Source organism: Triturus cristatus, chromosome 9 (assembly GCF_964204655.1).
Source record: "Triturus cristatus chromosome 9, aTriCri1.1, whole genome shotgun sequence".
Taxonomy (NCBI): Eukaryota; Metazoa; Chordata; class Amphibia; order Caudata; family Salamandridae; genus Triturus; species Triturus cristatus.
The window spans coordinates 107492125-107517741 of NC_140592.1; the positions used below are offsets into that span (position 1 = coordinate 107492125).

The 25617-nt window shown below is 44.1% G+C and overlaps 1 protein-coding gene across 5 annotated transcripts in view; it reads right to left on the reverse strand.

Moving 5' to 3' along the window:
- ITPR1 (inositol 1,4,5-trisphosphate receptor type 1) overlaps positions 1-25617 on the reverse strand; it is a 1957366-nt gene that overhangs the window by 958642 nt on the left and 973107 nt on the right. For all 5 annotated transcript variants that reach the window (XM_085624511.1, XM_085624509.1, XM_085624508.1 and 2 more), the window contains one exon: positions 19187-19352. In XM_085624511.1, the coding sequence (XP_085480637.1) occupies positions 19187-19352 (166 nt within the window). The remainder of the gene's footprint in view (positions 1-19186; positions 19353-25617) is intronic.

Below are 25617 nucleotides of genomic sequence, written 5' to 3' on the forward strand. Positions count from 1 at the left end.
GATGGTGAGAGAGAGATGGTGAGAGAGAGATGGAGAGAGAGAGATGGATGGAGAGAGAGATAGATGGAGAGAGAGATAGATGGAGAGAGAGAGATGGAGAGATAGATAGATAGATGGAGAGATAGATAGATAGATAGATGGAGAGATAGATTGGAGAGATAGATGGAGAGATAGATGGAGAGATAGATGGAGAGATAGATGGAGAGATAGATGGAGAGATAGATGGAGGGATAGATAGATAGATAGATAGATAGATAGATAGATAGATGGAGAGATAGATAGATGGAGAGATAGATAGATAGATAGATGGAGAGATAGCTAGAGAGATAGATAGATGGAGAGATAGATAGATGGATAGATGGAGAGATAGATAGATAGATAGATGGAGAGATAGATAGATAGATGGAGAGATAGATAGATAGATGGAGAGATAGATAGATGGAGAGATAGATAGATGGAGAGATAGATAGATGGAGAGATAGATAGATAGCCACCGCCCCCCGTCTGACAATCCGGGATTGCGGGCTCGCTTCCTGAGGGAGGCATCAGCAGCGTTTTCCGAGTCGGTGGACCCGAGGAACCTGACTACTACGCAGTGGTGAGCGGATGCTGAATTCAGACGGGAAAGGGGAAAGCCATTGAGTAAAGAATATTCTCGTTCACTGATAACAGAGGACTTTCGCGGTTCTTCGTGCTAGGATTTATCCTTGTTAAAGTATTCACGTACAATGTCAGCTACAGAATTAAAGGAGAGGGAGGAAGCGGCTCTCTATATTTGATGATAACGTACCCTCCACCCAAAAGGGGTCTGTACCGATTAATGCTACGAAAGTCACAGATGTAGTAGCTAGACTGAAAAGATTGGAAAAACTCAAACGCTCAGAACTCTCTAAATGGTGGGAATCTAAGTCTCTCCAGCATTACCTAGAAGTTAAAAGGATCCCCAGGGGTCTCAGGATTTTGGTGGCACCAACGTATGAGGACCCTAATCCGAACATGCTAAGAGAATGGGCGGAAAATAATCAAGATGCCTCCAGTAGAATGTTGCATATTCTTGTCAAGTATGCTGACATAGATCGTGCCAAAATTCTAGAAGAAATTGAGCAAATTCTGCTAATTCTTGACAAAGAGCCTGATCAGGATACGATTGTAAAATTTAAAGCGGACATGAAAGAGCATCTGTCCAAGCTGGAAATTACAATTAAAGAAAGAAAAGCACAAAAGTTCCGGCGTGACAAAATCGATTATGAACGTGGGCAAATTATTACGTTTGCTAAAAAGTTCGACAATCTGCGTAAACAAAGGCTCAATGTTGCTACTAGCAGATCATATGACCAGCAATCTGACCTAAGCAGTCTACAAAGCTCTGAACTGGACACTGATCTGGAGGAAGGTCCGAGTACTGGAGTGTTGGTTCCTTCTGTTATTGACGAATTTGATTTTTTACGCGAGGAGAGACGATTCAACCTACGGCCCCGCCCTCCAACAAACGCCAGGCCTCCAAGAGGAAGAGGCAGCGGCGGCGCAAGGGGGCAAAGCAATGCCAACAACGGCAAAAAGGAAACGAAATTCAACAAGTAGTATGTAACAATGCCTAGACTGTCATCAACCTCACAGATACGATGCTATCGGACAAAGAGCAGGATATTCTCAGATTGGGCTTATCTTACTGTCCTAAAGCGAACATTGACTATGTACAAACCAGAGTCGATATTTTCAAATTTACCAGATCACTTAAGTTGAAAATTTTTTTTGCAGTTGCCCCCAAACAACCAATAGGGGCAAGTGAAAACTTAGTGACTAATGAATCTGGTAACTTGGCTGTAGATGACGAACTTGATGCTAGTAATGGCGGATTTAAATGATGATTTGAGCCAGGATACTCAAGCTAGCCATGAAGTGCCCAACACTCTACAACAAGCACTACATTTAGCTGGGAATGAGAGTTTGAATATAGAACAGAGGGCTCCAACAAAGTTCAAGTTGAATTCCAAATTTACGCCTTTGACTAGTAAAGACTCTGTAGATGTGTTCAATGAACTAGTGGTAAATGATGTGAAAAAGTTGTGCAGTACATTAAAATCTAAGAATCAAGCATATACCCAGCGTGATAAAGATTACTATGCGCTAGTCAAAAAATTATCGAACAATGATACATGTATTGTTCGTGATGCTGACAAAGGGGGGAACGTGGTGTTATGGGGTAGGGAACAATACCTTAAAGAGGCATATAAACAGCTAAATAACAAATCTAACTATGTACGAGTTAACAAAGAGGTAATGACTGCAAGTCATGAGAAGTATAACAGTGCGTTATTGGATTGGCATAGACATGGTTTAATCAGCAAGGATGAAATGTTTTTGAAGATCAATAATCCAGTGACCAGTTTTTTACTCAATACCAAAAGTACATAAGAGCCTTGAGAATCCCCCGGGCCGGCCTATTATTTCGGCCATCTCCAGTGCACTGGAGAACACTTCGAAATATGTAGATTCTTTTATTAATCCCTTGGTTAGAAAACTCCCGTCTTATATACAAGATACGGGTGATTTTCTTCGGAAGATCTATGATATACCTTGGGAGTTGGATTTCGTTCTGATGACTATTGATGCAACCACTTTGTACACGAGTATTAGACACACCGATGGGCTTAATGCCGTCAAACATTATCTGGGTGGGAGGCCGTTACAGCTATGGCATCACACCCAGATGCTACTATCTATGAATAAAACCTGCCTTGATAATAATTATTTTTTATTCAATGGTGAATTGTTTCACAAAGTGTGTGGGACCGCGATGGGCACCTGCTTCGCCCCCAGCTATGCGAATTTGCATATGGGCTGGTGGGAGGAGCAGGTGGTCCAAGTTCGGTTCTCCAAAGAATGGCAGGATAATGTAGTGTTGTGGAGTCGGTATATTGACCTTTTTGTTGTATGGAAAGGCACTAAGGAAAGTGCACATGACTTTGTAAACAGGTTACAAAATAATGATCTCAACTTAAAATTGACCTATGAACTGAGTACTTCTAGTGTCAATTTTCTGGATGTGACTATTTACACTGTAGGTGACAAACTCGAAACGAAACTATCGCAAGGCCATGGATGGAAATACCCTATTACATGCGACGAGCTTTCATCCTAACAACTTAGTGAGGAGTATTCCCTATGGCGAATGCCTTAGAGCCATGAGGAATTGTAGTAACAATGAAGATCTTAACACAGAACTAATGGTTCTGAAAGCTCGTTTTGCAGCCAGAGGCTATCCCAAAGAATGGGTAGATACAGCAATTTGGAAGGCCCGTAAAAAAAAAAAAAAAAAAAAAAAAAAACGAGAGAAGAGATTTTGTTTAGTCACCGAAACAAACAGGTGATACCGGAGAGTGAGAGTGAAAGCAGTTGTAGATTGATCACTAACTTCAATACACAAGAGGGCAATCTAAGAAAAATCTTGCAAAAACACTGGCATATCATTGCAAACGATCCCATTCTTAAAAAATCTGTGGGACGTAGGCCATTGATAACTTTTAGAAAGGCCAAGTCACTCAAGCAATCTTTGGTGAGTAATATGCTTCCAATGACAAAAGTAAAAACCACCCAGAACTGGCTTAGCAGAAGAGAAGGCTTCATCAAATGTGCTAAGTGTAAGGCATGTGCCCATGGCAAGAACACCTTTAGCTTTGTGGGAGGCCTAACATCAGATACAACCAAAATCAAGGGACATTATTCCTGTAAATCTGAATTCGCTGTGTACGTACTCCGTTGCCCTTGTGGGTTACGATATGTCGGTAGTACAATCCTTCCTGTACACAAGCGTGTCTTACAGCATTTAAGGGCCAAAGAGAACGGAGATAAAACCTACCCCGTGGCAAGACACTTTGATCAATTCCATAACAGAAGTACCATAGGGCTTGAGTACTTTGTAATTGATACAGTCCCATTGAGTGAGAGAGGTGGGGATCGGGTCAAAAAATTGAGGAGACTAGAATCTAACTAAATCATTAGGCTCAATACTAAAATCCCCGAAGGGCTTAATATAGAAGAAGATTTCCACACACACCTATAAAATAATGGGGAGTTCTACTCCCTCTCCGTGTAGTATTTTTAATTTTATATTGTTTTATATTTGTAATTTCTTTAAAGTTTTGTGGTTTTATTAGCACTTGTACACACTATAGTTCAACAGACTTGGTTACAATAGTAGCCTGCATTGAATGAACTTGGAACTCAAGAAATTATGTCATTTGCCCACTGGGGCTTAATTGAGTATTAACATAAGTTGTCAGTACATTATTTTTTCTGTAAATACTAAAGCAATTCCGGACTTGGAGAGTAGGCCCACTAGGGCAGCACGTGCGCTGAGGAATAGCGCTTATATTTATATTAGCCTATTCTGTTCCTCTGATTCTGTATTATACAGTTTTATTGTAAATAACTTCTTTACAGAATTGTTTTAATTCAGTGATAATGACATATCCAGTGTATTAAGATGAAATATGTATATATATTTTTTCTGAGTTCACGAGTAGTCTTGTTATACTAGGAACTACGAGTCTGTTGTAACTCTCTATGATTTAGTAGTTCTATACGCACTACGCATGCACGAAGCACTTAAAATGGTGGAAAACTTTATGTGAAATGTTGGTGAACAAGCTTGCGGGACAAGCGAAACGCGTCCAATGTTTTAAGCTGACTATTGAAGCACAAGACATGGCGTCTACTTTCCTACTTGGGAGGAAGTTTTGCTGAATGTTACCGGACCGTGCTTGGGAGGTTTGTTCGTCGACGCGCCCCCTGGTTTGGAGGCGGTAGGCATACCTGAGCAAACGGAGGAGATATATATATATATATATATTTTTTTTTTTTTGTTTGTTTTTTCACTGAAAAAACCATAGGTTTCAGGCACGTTAAAGTTAGGAATTAGCCTTTAAAAAACCTTCGAAATTCACTGAAAAACATAGGTCTCAGGGGCGTTATACTTAGCTGGACTTTTCACTCGTACGAAACCATTGAAATTCCCCCGTTATAGTTAGTTCAGCCAACTATAACTCGCGCGCCCGCAATGCACTGCTGATGACGTCACATATTACATCACTCATGACATGGTCAGTGACATCACTCATGACATCACTGATGACATCACTGACGACATCATCCAGTGAATGTGTGTTTCTGAAAATTACATATGTTTCATATATGTATATCTCAAGGTCGATAGAATAATAAATGGGTATATAAGTGTCTAAATGGATGATTTGTTTTTGAAAAATTGATTGTATAACTGTGATTAAGTGCATCTTAGTGAATACATGGCTTAGTGAGTAATGTTTAAATATGTAAATATCTGTATCAGTCTCTCACTGTGTATAAGTGGCTACATGAGTGTCTATATAGGTTATTAGTTGGTTTTTGGAGTATCAGTATGAGTGTCTGTATGGTTCGGTGGGGGGTATTACGTAGTGCATAGGTGCATGAATGAGTGACTCACTGTATGTGTTGAAGACAGCATGTCTGCAGGACTGTATGGGTGGATGAGTGTGTGCATGGGTGGATGAGTGTGTGCATGGGTGTGTTAGTGAGTGAATGACTGTCTAAATAGTGTATTTATGAGTAACTACATAGGTTTTAAACTAGTATATGTGACTATTAGTGTATATAAGTGAGTATATGTGAGAATGAGAGATTGAAAGAGTTCCTGTATGAATAATTATGTGTTTCTATAAGTGATTGTTTAAAAGACTAAGTATGTGTAAGTTTCTGTAGACGTAAGTGTGGTGGTGTGTGTATAACTGAATATGCAAGTGAATGGATGTTTGATTCTTTATTAGCATGAGTGACTGTGTGTGTGAGTAACTCTATGGATGAGTGGCGTTGTGAAACAGGATGTATAGGTGTATGAGTAGATATGATGAGTGAGTACATGTATGAGTGACTGTATAGGACTGTTGGTGAATGAGTGGATATGTATGTGGGTCTTAGAATTACTGAATAGGTTGTTGTAACTGATATTGGTATGTCCATTGTTTTGAAAATTTTAGTTTCTATTTTTGAATGTGTGTATCAAAGGTTATATTAGGGGGAGAGGAGGTCTGCCACTATCACAAGGATGAGGTCATCAGTGATCTCATTTGAGATGTCATCAGTGATGTCATGAGTGATGTCACTGACCATGTCATGAGTGATGTAATATGTGACGTCATCAGCCGTGCATTGCGGGTGCGCGAGTTATAGTTAGCTGAACTAACTATAACGCCCCTGAAACCTATGTTTTTTTCAGTGAATTTCTAAGGTTTTTTAAATGCTAATTCCTAACTTAAAACGCGCCATAGGGCGTGTTTGCACACGTCACCTCAGGCCCCATCCCCTCCATTCACCACTGTGTAAATGCGCCCTGTGACCATTCTAAGACGAGAGATTAAGTCCCCTTGAATCCTAAGGGTCCCTAGGGTCAAACTAGCCCACTAGGTACCTCCAGTAAGCGCCACAGAGCTGCGTTGCATAGAGGTGTAAAAAGGGGCATGGCCTCAGAAAACCTGTCTGCAACGCAGCTCCCTGGCGCATACTGGAGATACCTGTTGGGCTAGTTGGCCCTCAGGGTCCCTCAATATTGAAGGGGAATTAATTGCCCAACTTACAACTAGCCAGGGGGCGCGTTTGCAGAGTGCAGCAAGGAGGGGGCGTGGCCTCCGGCGCGATGGCGGTCTTTTATTTATTTAATTTCTTTAAGAAGGAGGGCTGTGTGGCCCCCCTTTTTCTAATTTACTGGCCCTGGGGACCCCGTCCCCCAGGGCCTGCACCCTAATTTTTTTTGTTGAAACAAATAAATTTGGCCCTCCCAAGGCCTTAATCGGCCCGGGGACACCAACCCCCGGGTCATGCTCTTTTTTTAAAAACATTCTTTAGGAGGGGGCTGCGTTGCCCCCCTCCTCGGACCACTTATGGCCCTGGGGACCCCATACCCCGGGGCCGGCCTTTGTTTTTTATTTTTAAAAAAATATATATATTTATAGAAACCGTATGTACCTATCACCATGACGATTTGCGTGATTCATTAAAAGGCGACTATGCATAGAATGAATCCACATTGAATGTATTTACACCGCTAGTGAAGCTCTGACGTGTCTGACGCCCTACCGTGCCTAATCCCGGCGCCCCCGCCGGTGGGTACTCTCCAAGTAGACACCCTTGTCGTTTATTTATACAAACATGGGTAGCTATTGACGGGCACATTTAATATACACGCACACCAAGCCATTCAAAGGGGATTCGACAAAAATTCGGCCAAACTATGCAAGAAACCCCCCTCACGGTTAATAAAAAACACATCCACCACCGGATGTGTAATACTTTTTATTTTACTCTCTGGAAAGGAGACGAACCTCACTTGAGAGTCACAGCGTGCTCCTGGCTTAGCCCAATGCTGTGTTACACCCACCAGTGCTCGCCGAGTGCCTCACACCTCTGTGTTGTATTCCACCAGCTAGTGTGTATGCTACGACACTCTCTAGCCCATGTGCACTGTAACACCACCCCTTGAATATGTCATGCAACACTTGCCTTCGCACGGGTTATATTGCCCCATCTAACGTGCCTTCCTCGATGCCTATGTTATAACGCACAGCGCTATGCCATACATATTACAATCTGGGATCCATATCTTTGTCACAGTGCATATGCAACGTTACACTCCCCAGCACATATTTTATATTACAACTTTAGAGACTAGTTAGGTTACACAACACTGCCCTGTGCATATTACACTCCAAGGAGCATATCGCATAGCACGCGCTAGTGCCTGTGCTATCTCGCGCTCTCCAATGAATCCGTCATTGCTCACAATGTATTGCATATTATATTTCACGCCCCGGTTCATCTTATATCACACTTTTTGGTGCATAGTTTATACCATATACTATATCTAGTTTTCATTTTCAATCGTGCTCTCAGGACTATGTTCTATATAACACTGCGTCCACCTACCCTTTTAACGGGCATTACATTTTGCGATGGGGGGGGCGGAGGGTCAGGGGGTGTTTCTGCCAAGTGAGCCCGGAGTCACAGTCACAAACGTCCTCTTCTTCCTGAATAAAAGTGAGATTATGCTGCATACTTGTTCATATTCTAAGTAGTTCGCACAGACACACATTTTAAAAACAATAAAGTTCCTAATACCCACCTTCTCTGAACAGTTAGCTTACTGCCCCAGCCACCTCCTCCCTATCCTCTTGTCTGAATCCATGGACTAGCCTTCTCCATCCTGCCATGCATGGTCTGATGTGCTGCCACTGCCCTCCATTTAGCATGATGTACCAGTCCACTCCTCCTGCCCTCCATTGCCCAATTCTATGGCCCATCATTGACCTCCTGCTTAGCCTCTGTGCTTAGCTTGCTGCCCCTATTCTCCTTCCCCCTGCCCTCCGATGTCTTTGTGCATGCCCCTGCTCCATCCTTTTTGCCCACCATGTTCCATGGACCTGCCACTCCTATCTACTCAGAGTGTTCTGTTGAGCTTCCACTCCCCTCCCACCTGCCTAGCATTGTCCGATGACTGTAACCTGTCCCTGCCACCTCCACCCTGCCTGTCCACATGCCATGCCCCTATCCCATTCCTCCTGTCCTCCATGGTCCATTTTACTGCCACACCCTTCTGCCCTCTCTGGTATGTTGTGCTGCAACTGCTCTTCCTGCCTGCACCGCGTGGTCTGGTGAGGCCCCTTCCCCTGAACTCTTATCTGTGCCCAGGTCCTGACCCTCCCTTCTATCCTCCATGGTCCTTTGTCATTGCCCCATGCACCCTCCTTCTTGCCAATCACAGCCATTGTGCTGCCACTAACCCTCCCGCTTGCCATGCATGGTCTTCTGTGCTGCCATGGCCCCTCCCACCTTCCCTGTGTGGTCAGCTAGCTGCCCCTGACCCCCTCCCACCTTCCCTCCGTGGTCTGTGTATGCCATCATAGTCTCATTGTTGCTCTCCATGGTTTGTCTTGTTTCTAGTGCCCAACCTGCCTGACCTCCATGGTCATCTTGCTGCTCCTGCCATGCCCCCTTGCCCCCAGCCCTCTGTTTCCATGTGCAGACCCCTATTCCCTCCCTCCCGACTTGTCTGTTCCATTGTAATGCCCCTGATCCGTCTCTCCTGCCCTTTATGGTCTGTTATGCTGCAGCTTTCTCTCCTGTCTGTCCATTATGGTCACCTAGCTACCATTGCCTCTGTCCCCTCTGTTCTCTGTTGTCCATGTGCATGGTCCTGTCCCCTCCCTGTTGCTTTCTATGGATTGTTGTGCTGCACTCCCGTCCAGCATGTGCTGTGTGGTGTATTGTGCTGCTACAAACCCTGATGCCTGCCCTGTTGGGTCAGTTTGGTGCACCTCTCCATGTCCCTCCTGTCCTCTGTTATCCGAGTCCATGTCCCTACCCCAATTCCTCCTGCCTACCATGATCCAATGTACCATACTTGCGAACATTTAGAACTTGGTAAGAGGGAGATTTTTAAAAAAAACTGGGGTATTGATTTTCCCCTTGGAGTTACATTGAAAAAGAGGAGATTGTAGACAGGAGACAGATCAAATAAAGCCCATTTGAGCTTAAAAACATTGGACGTTTCCTGGCTGAAATGGGTCTGTTGGCATGTATGGTCATACTACCACTGCTCACAATGTTCTATTGTATTGCCACAGCCTCTTGCCAGTCCTGTATTGTTGGCTTGTTGCCCCTGCCCCCCTTTCCACTGCCCTCCATAGTCTGTTGTGCTGCCACTGACCTTCCTGCCTGCCCAGTGTGGTCAAATTGTTGCATCTGCACTCTCCTACCTGCCTTCAATTTTCAGAGTCCGTGCCCCTGGCCTCTGCCTCTCAACAGTATCCTAATGAACAACTAGATTGCTAACATTCTATATTTATTACAAAAGTGTGGAACGCCTGACCTCATCTTGATGTAATCAAAACTGTAATACCTAGAGTATTTCCTTTAGAAATTACATATAGAGGGGTCTTATTTGCATCAAAATTATGGTTAGTGCTCTAAAAAACTAAAATGAGGACATATTTTCTGAGTTGTCAAATAGCGACAAAGAACTTTTAAATTATTTGTAATCTTTATGTTTTTTTATCCAGTTGACCACTTGATTAAATGTTGCACCTAGGGGAGAGGATGTGGTGTTACTTCCAGAGCTGCAGACTTTGCAACTGGGGAACCAGGTTGGAGTTTCTGCTTCAGCTCAACATTCTGTGATTCTGGTCAAATCACTTAATCTCCCCATGTCTACAACCAACATGAATTTGATCTTGTGTGATGTAACCAATGCTCATGTAAAGCACTCCATACCTGCAAATACACAAAAAATAAGTGTTTTGCACACTTCTGTCATTGGGCTACATGTGGGCTACATCTGGGTGATATTTGGGCTACATTTGGGCTCTTTTGTCTCTGGTGGCCATTTTGGGAGACTTAATGATGTATCCTAATTTCCGCATTTACTACAGTCTCCTCAGTAGAGAAATACTTTGTTTTTTACTTTGATTCCATCAAGAAGGCATTCAGATGTGTCACACATTTGCCATAAATTCAGAATGTTAGCACTCTAGTTGCTTATTAGATCACTGTAGTAAAGCTACTGCTCACCAGGGAAGTCTGCTGCTGGTATTGAAAGTGCATGTTTCAGTCTGCATTTCAGAATTTTTTAATGAAATAGAAGAGGATTTGAGAAGTCACTCAAAATGTGCCCTAATTTTTCTTTCTGCAGCACTAATCCTACTTTCTATGGCAAAACGAACCCCCTCATTTTGTTCCTTTTTAAATTAAATGCTTTAAGAGTTACCACTTTATTCCAACCAAGATGGCTTCAGGTGTGCCATACGTTTGTCATAGGTAGGACTGTTAGCGCTCTAGTTGTTCTTTAGAACACTCTGGGAAGCTGCAGTAGAACACAAAGGAATCAACTGACAGCCTCTGCCCTTGTTGGATGTACATGTTTTACTGAGAATGTCAGACTTCATTCTCACATGACTGAGAAAGATAATGTGAATTCACAGAAAATATGCTCTCAGTTTAGCTTATAGATCACCTTCCAAACCTCTTAGGGAAAAGCATGAGAAAATGGTTCTCTCAAACATGATTCATGATATCACAGCAGAAGGCTTTTTCACATGGTAAAATCACCTTAGAACACACCACAATTCCTAAAATGAGTATGGTACCATCAACAAATGATTTATACTGTAACTAAAGTCTTAAAACCTTCTATTAACTGCAATGCTTTTTAATGAGGTGCTATCATGTATATTGGTCCCAAGATGGCTGCCAACACTTCTTGGATGAAGTGCTGACAGCCAATCAGATCTCACAATGAGATGTGTGGTTAGGCTCCGCCCAGATATATATGTGAATTTACTTTTGATTTTCTCAGGAACTACTGAACGGATTGACACTATATATGCAAAAGGCATATGCCTGACCTGAGGACTACCTCTTTGCCAATTTTGGTGTAATTCCGTTCAGCACTTCGGGCTGTACCTTCGACTAAAGGTCCTATGGGAAAATGCATGGGGAAAACACGTTTTGGGACCCCCCTTTTTTCTCAGCCCCCGCTTGACGAATCACCCCGAGACTTTCAGGGTAGGAGCTGAGCGGAGCGCCCCATTAGTTTTGAAAATTTCACGAAGATAAGTCAACCGGCGCCAAAGTTATTCAAAATAGAATTTTCAGATTTCCTATGGGAACTCGGTCCTAACTAACTATCTACTGGTGACCGTGAGTGAGTGAGTGTATATATATATATATATATATATATATATATATATATATATATATATATATATATATATATATATATATATATATATATATATATATATATATATATATATATATTCACTGAAAAAACCATAGGTTTCACACAAGTTATAGTTAGCTGTACATTTCACTCGTAAAAAACCAATGAAATTCCCCCGTTATAGTTAGTGCAGACAACTATAACTCACGCGACCGCAATCCTCTGCTGATGCTAATACTGTATTTAGACACTTATTTGCCCATGTCTTCTTCCATTAAATTTTAGCTATACATATATTACAAATATTTTTTTTTCATAAAGACACATGTCATCAGCAGAGGATTGCGGTCGCGTGAGTTATAGTTGCCTGCACTAACTATAACGGGGGAATTTCATTGGTTTTTTACGAGTGAAATGTACAGCTAACTATAACTTGTGTGAAACCTATGGTTTTTTCAGTGAATTTGCAAGGTTTTTTAAATGCTAAGTTACTTTACGCCATTCGTGGCGTGCGCGCCCAGTTAACGCAGTTCGTTCCGTGCGCTTCGCGCACCGTGCGCGCACAGTGAGCACGCGGTGCGCTTCGCGCACTGCGCGCCCACTTTACGCAGTTAGTGCCGTGCACGCACGGTGGTTACGCGGTGCGCTGCGCGCACTGCGTGCCCACGTTACGCGGGATGGGCCATGTACGCACGATGCGCTTCGCGCAGCGTGCGCACATGGGGGACATATGTGCTTCGTTGTGAAAGGTATTCATTTTTAGTTTCCTTGAAATACATTTATGCCATGCACAAATGGTGCACTTCGGGCACCATTTGCACACGGGGTGGGTAAAGTGTGGATACATTTTTTTTTAAAATAATTTTAACCGTACGCGTACAGTAAGCGTAATCGACGATTTTACGCAGTTAGTGCCGTGCACGCACGGTGGTCACGCGGTGCGCTGCAGGCACCGCGTGCCCACGTTACGCGGGATGGGCCATGTACGCACGTTGCGCTTCGCGCACCCTGCGCACATGGGGGACATATGTGCTTCGTTGTAAAAGGTATTTATTTTTAGTTTCCTTAATAGTTATATGCCATGCACAAAAGTGTGGATCATTTTTTTTTTTTTTAATAGTTTTAACCGTACGCGTACGGTAAGCGTAATCGGCGATTTTTCGAAAAAAATTAAAATTGTTTTTTTGGCCTTGGGGGTTTTTGGGGGACACCTATATCAATGCTGGGTGGTTAAGAACTTAATATACTACCCCTTTACATGTTTTTTGACTTTGTTTATGCTGCCCCCCTCAGAGTGCTAGAGAGAAAATGGCGGCCGCCGCTTCCTGGTTTCGACCGATTCGAATGTTTACTTAGATCGAATAGCCAATCAGAATCGCGCTCGCGCACGTCACCGTACGCGTACGGTAAGCGCACCGTAAGCTGGCTCAGATATATATATTGATTTAAAGGCTATTTTCTCAGAATCTACTGAACAGATTTACACCAAACCTACAAAAGGCACTTCCTTGACCTGTAGACTACCTCTCTGCCAAATTTCAAGGAACTCTGTTCAGCCGTTCGGGCTGTAGCTGTGTCTAAAGGTCCTATGGAAAAATGCATGGGAAAAACGCGTTTTGGGGCCCCCCTTTTATCTCAGCCCCCGCTTGACGAATCCCCCCCCCCCCCCCCCCGAGACTTTCAGGGTAGGAGCGGAGCTCAGCGCCCCACCTATTTTGAAAATTTCGCGAGGATTCGTCGACCGGCGCCAAAGTTATTCAAAATAGAATGTTGCGGTTTTCCTATGGAAACAGGGTCCTAACTATAACTACCTACTGGCGACCGCCAGTAGGTAATATACACATATATACATATATACATACACATACACATACACACACACACACACACACACATACATATATATACATATTCACTGGAAAAACCATAGGTTTCACACATGTTATATTTAGCAGGACATTTCACTCGTGAAAAACCAATGAAATTCCCCCGTTATAGTTAGTGCAGGCAACTATAACTCACGCGACCGCAATCCGCTGCTGATGACGTCAGATATTACATCACTGTATTTAGAAACTTATTTACCCATGTCTTCTTCCATTAACCCCTTCAGTGCCCATGACGAGATGGTCTCGTCATGGGCCGCGGTTGCGCTGTGCCCATGACGAGACCATCTCGTCATGAACTCCGCCCGCTAATAGAAAGCCCGGCACAGGGCGGGGAAAGGGCGTGGCACACAAGGGGTTAATTTTTAGCTATACATATATTACAAATATTTTTTTTTCAGAAAGACACATATGTCATCAGTGATGTAATATCTGACGTCATCAGCAGAGGATTGCGGTCGCGTGAGTTATAGTTGCCTGCACTAACTATAACGGGGGAATTTCATTGGTTTTTCATGAGTGAAATGTCCTGCTAACTATAACATGTGTGAAACCTATGGTTTTTTCAGTGAATTTGCAAGGTTTTTTAAATGCTAATTCCTAACTATAATGTGTGTGAAACCTATGGTTTTTTCAGTGAATTTCAAAGGTTTTTTTAAATGTAAATTTTTTTTGGAGATTTTTGTTAAAAAAGAATATCCAACCTATGTATAAAATATTATATGTACTATATCCTGCATTATGGAATGGTTAATTTTTAAAAAATGATGTTTACATACAGTTGTACATCACAGTTATTATCTTCTACAACCCTTTAAACGTATTTATTTTTTTTTACGAATTTTTTGCCGTGCGCGTACGGTAAGCTGACGCTACGCGCTCCGTATGTCATAAGTACGGTGCGCTTACGTGACGTACGTACGCACACTTCTTCGGCAACGCGTACACGCATGCGCGTTGCGCGGAACCAACGTCGCGGTTACGCGGGTGCGTGTAATGCACGAGTGCGTCATACGTACGCGCTCCGTAAGCGCATGTGTACGTCACGTTTGCGCATGCGTACTTGTTTACGAGCGCGTAGCGTAAGCTTACGGAGCGCGTAGCGGAAGCTTACGGAGCGCGCACGGTAGGTCATGTGATCCACAAAGAACACTTTATTGGTTTAAACTACTTTCAGTTCCAGAAACTTCCCACACCACACCCATTCCCCTCATTACTGCTTGAGATCCCCTAGGAGAAGGAGCTGAATTGACATTGAGATACAATGGCAGAACAGCAGTCCTCTTCTGATAGTGAGCCTAGCAGCACCATCATCATACAGAGAAGGAGGAAACAAAAGGATTCTTTTGTGTGGGAGTATTTTACTTTTCCAGAGGGGCAGAAAAAGGTCAATGCTCCATTGGTCACTTGCACACTTTGTGACCGTGTTTTATCTAGAGGAAATCCAAGGAAGAAGTATTCTTTTGGAAATCACTCTATGATGACACCTTAGGGATAAACATCCCAGGACCTTTGCTCGACATACTGGAGAAAACTCTTCAGTAAGTCACCAGAGCCCAACCTCAGAAGCTCAGCCGAGTACATCATCGGCAGCTCAGCTGAGCCCTTCCTCTGAGGTGGGAGCATCACCTTCTTCAGCTCCTCTGGACATTAACCCTCAATTTCGGAGGGTTTCAATGAGGTGTACAACGTGTTGTGGTCTTATTGTTTTTGGGGAGACCAGTGTTTCCCTTATTAACAATAAGATAGACCAGCACGTTTGTAGACGTTCATAATATTACCATTCTTTCTTTCGTCTATCCCTGTATTAACACAACGGCTCTTTTAAGAGCCAACCTTACCTCACAATTTTTTTTATTTTTTTTTAACCTCTCCTTTTTGAAAAAAACTTTTTACCGTGCGCGCACGGTACGCGGAATCGTTACGCGAAGTTCGCAGAATTTTTCCGTTTACGCCGTACGCGTACGCTACGCGCATTCGGCGATTTTTCGAAAAAAATATAAAATTAATTTTTGCTCTTGGGGGTCCTTCTGGGACCCCCTGACAAAGGCTAGGGGGTCAGGAACTGTCCACCCTGCCCCCTTTTCACGTTATCCACCTTTATTTTTCACCCCCTCAGAGTGCGAGAGACAAAATGGCGGCCGACACTTCCTGGTTTCGACCGATTCGAATGTTTACTAAGATCTAACAACCAATCAGAATCGCGCTCGCGCACGGCGGCGTGCGCGTACGGTAAGCTTACGGTATGCGCTCGGAGCGTGCCTATAGATCTATATATTGATTTAAATGCTATTTTCTCAGGAAATACTGAACAGATTTACACGAGACCTTCAAAAGGCACATCCCTGACCTGAGGGCTACCTCTCTGCCAAATTTCAAGTAATTCTGTTCAGCCGTTCGGGCTGTAGCTCGGACTAAAGGTCCTATGGAAAAATGCATGGGGAAAACGCGTTTTGGGCCCCCCCCTTTTTCTCAGCCCCCGCTTGACGAATCCCCCCCGAGACTTTCAGGGTAGGAGCGGAGCGCCCCACCTATTTTGAGAATTTCGCGAGGATTCGTCAATCGGCGCCAAAGTTATTCCAAATAGAATGTTGCGGATTTCCTATGGAAACACGGTCCTAACTATAACTATCTACTGTCGACCGCCAGTAGATAATATATACACATACATATACATATACATACATATATATATATATATATATATATATATATATATATATATATATATATATATATATATATACACACACATACATATACATATACACATATATATTCCACCAAATGCACCCTTTCACTTCCTTCCGGCAAGAAAAGAGCACGACCTCCACTTGTAGTGCAAATTTCTTTATTTTCTCATAGTTTGTTATTACGCGTTTCGGTCACCCAGTGACCTTGATCACGTAACAAAATGAACTACGGTGATCTTTTTTGTACAACCCCTTAGTGTCATGTGATTACAATAAACAGAGTGAAAAGACTATTTTTACATCATCTGTCATTTTGCCACTTTACCAGCCGGAATCTTACACAGGGCTTCATGTTGCTTATACATATTCATTAGATTCGCAAACTAACACATTTGTTAAAATTCATAAGTACATAAATAGGTGAATATACACAATGAAATAATTCAGTTTTCTATTTTACATTGTATGGCCATTAAAAACCTAATCCACCAGGTAACTATCTTCGTTTTATAGATATAGGGGAGATAACGGTTATCTTATTACACAAATGCATTTTTTATATCCCGTCTCATCCCCTATTTTTTACCCCACAGTAATTATTTCTTTCAACATTATTTGTGTATATACCACAGAGATAGCCTCATGAATTTTTAGATCAATGTCATTGCGCCATTGGATGTGCAAATTGAGCCTTTATTAAAGTGCTATAGTTCATACTGGCTGCATGCTGTACAAGGTAGCTGCCTGATTAGTGCAAAGCGCTTAGTGCATCACATTACCTACATATACTAAGTGAAAATTATCAATTTAAAATGTAACGCATCTATTATTTTGGATTTTGTTTTAATAAATCTATTTAAAATAAATATACCTAATGGGCGGCAGGCTTAAATCTATGTTTATACATTTTTATTTTGTAATTTTTTAATCATATTTGTTTTTTAATCAAATTAATCATCCCTATATTGGTCCTGTCATGGTTAATATCAGATCTAAGTGGATTTCAGGCATAGTAAAAAGGACTGGTAAGCATATGTCTGTCCTTCTAATTCACTCTTAGGTTATATTTAGAATGTATAGCCTCGCAGATTATTCTTCACAATTACATACATTTATAAACATCCTCTGGGGTTTACAGGAAGTTGTTAAGATTCTCAGTGTTAAGAACCATCGGAGTTTTACGGTCAAATTCTAACATCATGCGGGACTCCAGGTGTCTCAACATACGTTCTCTATTGCATCCACGACGGAGATTAGAGACTGCATCCACTACATAATATTTGAGGCAGTTGAGGTCATTGTGTTCAATTTTAAAATGGCGAGCCACTAGGTATGTTGCATTGTTGTTCACAATGGCCCGTAAGTGCTGTAGAAATCTCACATGTACCTGTAGCTTGGTACTCCCCACATATCTCAAGTCACAGGTACATATACCGCGTATTCTGTCCGACAGTTAAAGTTACCTTTTATGGCTATCATTTTGGGGCCGAAGGGTGTTTTATAATCTGTGGTGTTCTCCCCAAACTTACAAGCCCTGCCGGAGGAGTATTTAACGAATCCTTGTTTAGGTTTCAGCCACCCTGTGCTCAAGCTGATCTCTGTGCTACTCTTGACTAGCTGTGACCTCATTGATAATGCCCACCTAAAGGTAACTGTTGGAGTACTGGTACCCAGGCTACCATCTGTACCATCTGTCAGAATTATGGGCCAGTTTTTATTAACTATTGACCTCAACTGCCTTTTTTGATGACACTACGTGGTAATTAGTCAAGGTGTGCTGTCATTAATGTGGTCTGAGGCTTGTGCTGTGGATGCAAATTCCTCTTTCATCTGAGGTTGCCTATGTTGTAGCCAAGACTCCCTAGTTCTGCCATTGGCTTTTTTAGTAGCCTATACATATATATATATACACACACACACCCCAAAGTGCTACAGGATCCGGAGCTGGACAATTCAGTGCTTAGGACTATTGATGAGGAAACCTGGATCTTCTTGTGTTCCTGTTTGGCAGGTAACTGACCTGGCAGCTTGGATTAGACAGATCCTAATGACTCAGGACAGTCTAATTTGCATATGACATCAGTTTGCAGTCGGAAATAAAACAATGGACTCCGATGCATCCCAGCATTACTAGCAATGGCTGAAGATTAACTGAAGCATTCCACCTACTACTATTTTCTTTCTTTAATTGATATCAACAAGGGCAATGACTATCTTGGTGTCCAATGGCATAGAACATAGGCCTTCATGCTCACTATGCTATTGGACTGAAGCTGCACCTCACTGATTAGGCCTAATGGACTGAAAACACTCTGGGGTTACGTGTGTTCCTGTTTGGTAAGGACCTTGCTTGTCACCTGGAACTGGACTGTTCCTTCTGGTGCAAGACTAGGCTAATCTGAATATGGCTTTTCTCAGCCTATTCTGGCAAAGCGGGCAAAAAAACGATAACGGACTGGAATGGGGCCACGTTAGATTACCACTGACAAATTAATTCAAGGATTCAACCACTTACTTTATTTTTAAGTGCTATTCAGAGGTGACAACAGTTCTGGTGTTCTGAGAATGGATTAGTTATTTTGAAATCCACAATGCTACAATTAATAGCAATCACGGATTCTTACAATTTAGTAAAACTGCATTAAAAGGATTCTTAATTTGCATGTAACAATGTGAATCAGAATGGCAAGTGAGAATGGTAGCCTTTAGCACAAACAATTTAAAATTGCACTTTATATTAAAAAAATGCAAATACATGTAAATCAGCCTGTCAGGATTAATGAACAGCTTTCAAATAGAGGTAAAAGACTACTATATACATTTAAAATCCAGACACTGACCTGCTTAAAAGCCTGGAGCACTTCCTGCCTCTGGCTGAAATGGCGGAAGAGCAGATGCAATGCCCCAGACACGAGTGGAGGATAGTCATGCATTGTAAGGTGCAGCAGAACTCTGAGGAAAGTCCTGCCTCCCTGGTCATCGAGGTCCAAGGGAGTATTCTCCTCGCTGAAAACAAACAGATTAAAAGGGTTTGACTAAACATTGTAAAATACATATCACAATCAAGTCAAGTTTTCACATGGAGCGCTACATATGGCTGCATACAAACTAAGGCAGATCACACAACTATATTTATATTAAAATCCAAACCAAACTGCTCTTTTGGAAAGAAAAATATTAAAAGTAAACTACTTCTACAATGAATACCTAGTGAGAGACAGCAACTTAGCTTACAGGAAAGTACCTTTTATACTAGACTCTGAAATGAATCCAACCTCACCCCAGCAAGTGAGATTTGTTTGTTCAAGGCTCTGGAGCAAAGTAGCCCAATCCAGGAGTGGACAAAACTTTTTGCAAGAAAAGAGGATGTGAAACTGGGGAAGTGAGGCAGGTGTGTGTGTGGGGTGGGGGGCATGTCACAAGACCGCAGTATCTTCGTTCTTGCAACAAGCAGCACTCTTAGGACCATATGAAAACCGTACGCCTCTATCTTTAGCCATCTGAAGAAGTATAGCTGCTGAAAAATACAAGAGGAGTTGGCCTAACGGCTAGGGCGCTCGACCTCAGACATGGGGAACTGGGTTCGATTCTCAGGAATGACGCTGAACATCCTGTGATTCTGGGCAAAATCACTTAATCTCCCAGTGCCTCACCAAAAAAATAATGAATTTGTGTCCTCATGTAACGTAACTAGTGCTATGTAAAGCGCTCTGATACCGGATTGGATTCCGCTATAAAAAAGTCTGCAAAAAGAACAACAACAAAAACTGAAGAAAAAAAATCGGGGGTCTTGATTATAAATTCAAGCAATATCCATTTCTGGAGATAGAGGAATGACTTGCTTTTTCTAATGTGGAACTGAAGTCTACTGGTTGATCCAGATTTCCACCGATTTCTCAACAGTTCACCCCCAAGCTCCTTGGTTTTCCATTCTGCAGGTCTCTTCCTCTATTCTTTCCCAGGTGGGATCACTGAAATATTAACCAATCACAATTGAGTGATTCTGGGCTTTTTGGACAGGTCCAGCATACGTGTCCAAACTTAGTAAAGATACATAAAGTATGCTGTTCCTAATTACGAGACAACGGAAAACTAGGGGAACCAGTTTTGCGTGGACATAAGGACTGGGATTCCTCCTCTTGGTATTTGGGGCATTCACACCCGGCTGGGTGTCATTCTTCATCATAGGGCTACTCCTAGTCAGGGCGGCGCTGCAATACCCGACGGGCTTCATATGAGGGGCTCTTTGGCGGAGATCTTTTATTCCAAATTGCCGTTTGGTGCCATGTGGGTGAGGGCCTAACCAGTGAGTGGAGGTGTGTAACCTGAAGGAAGTTTAAAGCAGGTTTGGAAGTATCAACAAAAACAATTTTAATCAATAGGTCTCCCAACCGGATTAAAAGAAGGCGCATGTCTGAGGTTATGTCTCAGGTGCAAAAATAACAGGAACCTAATATGGGCTCTTGGCAATCGGGGGATTCCACAAACATCCCAATACAACTACCTTGGCATCTGGTTTATGGACACAGGCAAACAGAAGCTCCATCTTAGGCATATTGATAGGGTGGACAACACAGTCACACATGCCTTATGCAGATTATATCACCAGCTATGCTCCTCATCAGCAGAGGACATACTCAGAGTCACTCTGGCAAAGCTGCGATCTAACTTCTCACATGGTCAACATGCTTACCCAGGGGCATTTACTTCAACATTGTACAAGGTACTGTGCCAAGCGTTTCGGAAGCCATTTCATCTTCCAAAATACACTCAATGCTTGCTACTTCATTTCAAATTCTGCCTGTATGGCAAGATATTGAATGTAAGGCTGCCTTCCATAAGTACTACTAGGCAACAAGCCAAATCAGCCTCCCTAAAAAAGGTTCTCCAAGGGATTTATACAGCCTCTTCCAATCCATGGTCTTCATATCTTGTAAAGGCGGCTTCTGCGCTAGAGGTCAATCTGGAATGTTGACGGCCCTAAACGTTCCCTACTCTAGCATAAAAGGTACTTTGAGTTAACAGGCCACACTTCGCTTGAAGAAAGCAGACCTGGCAAACGTTTACTCAATCACCTATTTTAAAATCATACGAGGGCATTAAACTGCAACCATACTTGAAGTCTGCATTAACCATGAAAACCAGGCACTGCATCCTCAGAGCATGACTCTTGGTTCTTCCAATTAATGAATTTCGTTTACACTGGGCCGGTACACAGGTGAGCATGCCTTTCAGATTCTGCGAGTACACTAGAGAATCCATGCTACACCCATTATGCTGCTGTCAAGAGTTTATCGGCACATTTTACTGTGCTAAAACTGATGTTCAGGATAAACGGGGTAGCAATTTACAAGGAGGTGCTGGAAGTTTGTGAGGCCACTTTTGTACCCATGCACTTGGCCCACTTTGGTAAATTTGTCAACAAGATCTTCATTACCACCCAGGAGCAAAGGACCCGACTGTTGGTCATTGCCACAGTCGAAGCATCAATATCATAAAATGATTTAATTTTCTTCGTAATGTGTACAATTTTATTGCATGGTTTTAATCTCAACTGATGCTTACATTTTCCTAGTTGATTTTATTGCAATTTTATGATCTTCTGCGATTGACACAAATAGAAGTAATCATTCATTCGGTCATGATCATCCACAAGTGTAAGCCACTCGTCGTCCGGTATAGAGAGGTAGAATCTGGATTTCCACCATCCACAAACGTTCTGTACAGTCAGTTAAGAGAAAAGAACATCAGTCAGGGTAGCATAAAGCCCCTAAACAGTTTCCTAAAAGTGTATCCATAATGTAATATATTATCAGGTTGGCCTTCAAGGTGTAGGGGTGCTCAACCCATCACAATGTGTAAAGTGTGGAGGAGGCGCAGGTATTTCCAGTAGTGCGAGGGCAAAAGCCCGCATACCTTAACAAGCGATGCAAAAGGGAGGAAGTCGCCATTGGCTAGCAGGTGTTCTATACAGATTGCCCTAGTCCCTCCACAGGGACCACTCCAGCACCACCCCTCCTATTGGGAGGTCTCTATTCCTCCAGATGGGTGCATGGAGGTGTATAGAGCAGGGAGCTTGAAGCAACTGCGCGCCCCTCCCACGGGTAGCGTGAGGTGAGGAGTAATAGACCGCAAGATCACCTGTAGTATGTGTTTTTCCAGATGCACCAATGTGGGCTTTCAACATATATTCACAGTGTGCAGTCTACAACTGGGCAATATGAAATTTCTGATAGGGCAGTCAATTTCCCGCAGAATAGATTGAGGTGCCAAGAGTGTTGCTGCTGTGTATGTTGCGCAAATGCTTTAAACATTGCCTCTGGGATAAGCCTGACGAACAAGTTACTTACCTTCGGTAACGATGTATCTGTAAGAAACATTAGTTAGTTAGATTCCTCACCTTAGAATATCCCCAGGCGTCAGACTGGATCCGGAAGATTTTTCGTCAGCAATACCCCTTGCGCGTCGCTAGGCGTCGTCTGCGGCTCCGCGTCCGTCGTCGGCGTCGTGCGCCGGAATGACGTCGGAGCACTTAGACGCCGCCCTCGCGCGCTGACGTCAGTTCTTGTACATAGCCTTCCGCGCCAGGAACGCAGAGCCATGCAAAGACCGACACTGGTGCCAAAAATAAAATCTAGGGGCCTGAAAAGGATAACCTTAACCCTAGATGTCGGTTCGCAGAACGGGGAGGATGGGTGGGTCGGTGAGGAATCTAACTAACTAATGTTTCTTACAGATACATCGTTACCGAAGGTAAGTAACTTGTTCATCTGAAAGAAACACGTTAGTTAGATTCCTCACCTTAGAAAAGATACCCAAGCAATACCATCCCCGGTGGAGGGTCTGCGAACCAAGATCACACCAGAAAGTCCTGGAGGACAGAACGGCCAAAGAAGCCATCCCTCCGGACTTGGCTGTCAAGGCAATAATGCCTGGCAAACGTGTGTAGCGAAGCCCACGTCGCCGCCTGACAGATGTCCTGCAAAGGGACTCCCCGTCCCAAGGCAGTAGTAGCCGCTGTGGCCCGAGTAGAATGGGCGCGCAGCCCAACAGGAGGGTCCTTTTTTGCCAAAGAGTAACAAATTTTGATGCACAAAACGACCCACCGAGAGATGGTCCGTTTGTGCACAGCTTTCCCCTTCTTAGCACCCACGTATCCAACGAAAAGTTGGTCGTCCACCCGGAACTGCTTTGTGCGGTCCAAATAAAAGGAGAGCGCACGTTTTGGGTCCAGACGGTGGAGCCTCTCTTCCTCTTTGGAAGGATGCGGAGGCGGAAAGAAGGTGGGCAAGGTGACAGATTGCCCAAGATGAAATGGAGTCCCCACTTTCGGAAGAAAGGAGGGACGAGGCCGAAGGACAACCTTGTCCGGATGAACAGACAGAAAAGGAGGCTTTGAAGATAAAGCCTGGAGCTCACTCACCCGTCTAGCCGAGGTGATGGCTACCAGAAAAGCAGTCTTAAGAGTCAGAAGACGAAGAGGACAATTGTGAAGAGGCTCGAAGGGAGCGCACATCAGGAATGTCAAGACCAGATTCAAGTCCCACTGAGGCATTACAAAAGGGACAGGAGGGAACGTGTGAGTAATGCCTTTTAGAAAGCGTGTAACCACAGGGGACTTGAAAAGAGAAGGCTGATCAGGAAGCCGCAAGAAGGCAGAGATGGCAGCAAGATAACCTTTCAGGGTGCCCAGGGCAGAGCCCTGCCGGGCCAGAGAAAGAAGAAAGAGGAGAACCTCAGAAAGAGGGGCGGAAAGGGGATCCACAGCCTTTGCTGTGCACCATGCCACAAATTTGTTCCACCGGCAGGCGTATACCGTCTTTGTGGAGGGACGCCTGGCTGCCAGAATGATATCACAGACTTCAGGAGGCAAGTCGAATGGCATCAACTGCCGCCGCTCAATCTCCACGCATGGAGGTGGAGGCTGGACAGGTTCGGGTGGAGGACCGTCCCCTGCTGCTGCGACAGAAGATCCTCCCGAAGGGGCAGACGTATCGGGGGATTGGTCAACATACTGAGTAGCTCGGGATACCAGTATCTTCGTGCCCAATCCGGAGCCACCAAGATGACTTGGGCCCGGTCGTGCCTGATCTTCTTCAGCACTCTGGGCAGAAGTGGTATAGGCGGAAAGGCGTACAACAGACCGCAACTCCACTCGTGACGAAAAGCGTCGCCGAGCGAGTGCCGCCTTGGAAATTCCAACGCGCAGAACTGCTGACATTGTGCGTTCTCTTCGGTGGCGAATAGATCTAACCAAGGCTCTCCCCACTGCTGAAAGAGACCTTGCGCCACTTCGGAGTTCAGACGCCATTCGTGATCCATCATGCACCAGCGGCTGAGTTCGTCCGCTCTGGCGTTCAGAGAGCCCGCCAGATGTTGAACCACTAGGGTGACGCCCTGGTGTTCCAGCCACGTCCAGAGGCGCAGAGCCTCCTGACAAAGGGTCCACGACCCCACCCCGCCCTGTTTGTTGCAATACCACATGGCGGTGGTGTTGTCCGTGAACACCTGCACGACACTGCCCCTGACAGAGGGAAGGAAGGCTTTCAGTGCAAGTCGGATCGCTCTCAACTCCAACAGGTTGATGTGGAGACGAGACTCCGCCGGAGACCAGAGGCCTCTGATCTCCGCCTCTCCCATATGGCCACCCCATCCCAGGAGGGACGCATCCGTCACTACGACATGCTCCGGTTGGGGAAGGGAGAGGCTCCTGCCCATGACCCAATCGTGGTCCGTGAGCCACCACTGCAACTGCTGTGCAGTGCCCTCCGAGATCAAGACATGGTCGGACAGGTTGCCGTGATGCTGGGCCCACTGAAACTTCAGGTCCCACTGCAGAGCCCGCATGCGCCGCCTGGCGCGATGCACTAGTAGGATGCAGGAGGCCATCAGCCCCAGAAGCCGCAACACTAGCCTGACCGAAACCCAGGATAGAGGCCGAAAGATAGGAATCAGGGCCTGTATATCCCGGACCCGCTGTTCCGGTGGATAGACCCGGAACTGCGCCGAATCGAGAACCGCTCCGATGAAGAGGAGCTTCTGAGAGGGACTCAGGTGTGACTTCGGCACGTTGATGGAAAACCCCAGCAAATGCAGGAGATCCGCCTTAGTCTGGAGGTGGGAGACGACTGCCTGGGGCGAGCCCGCCTTCAACAACCAGTCGTCGAGATAGGGGAAGACTGGAACCCCTGATCTGCGCAGATGAGCTGCGACCACCGCCATCACTTTCGTGAACACCCGAGGGGCACTGTTAAGGCCGAAGGAGAGCACG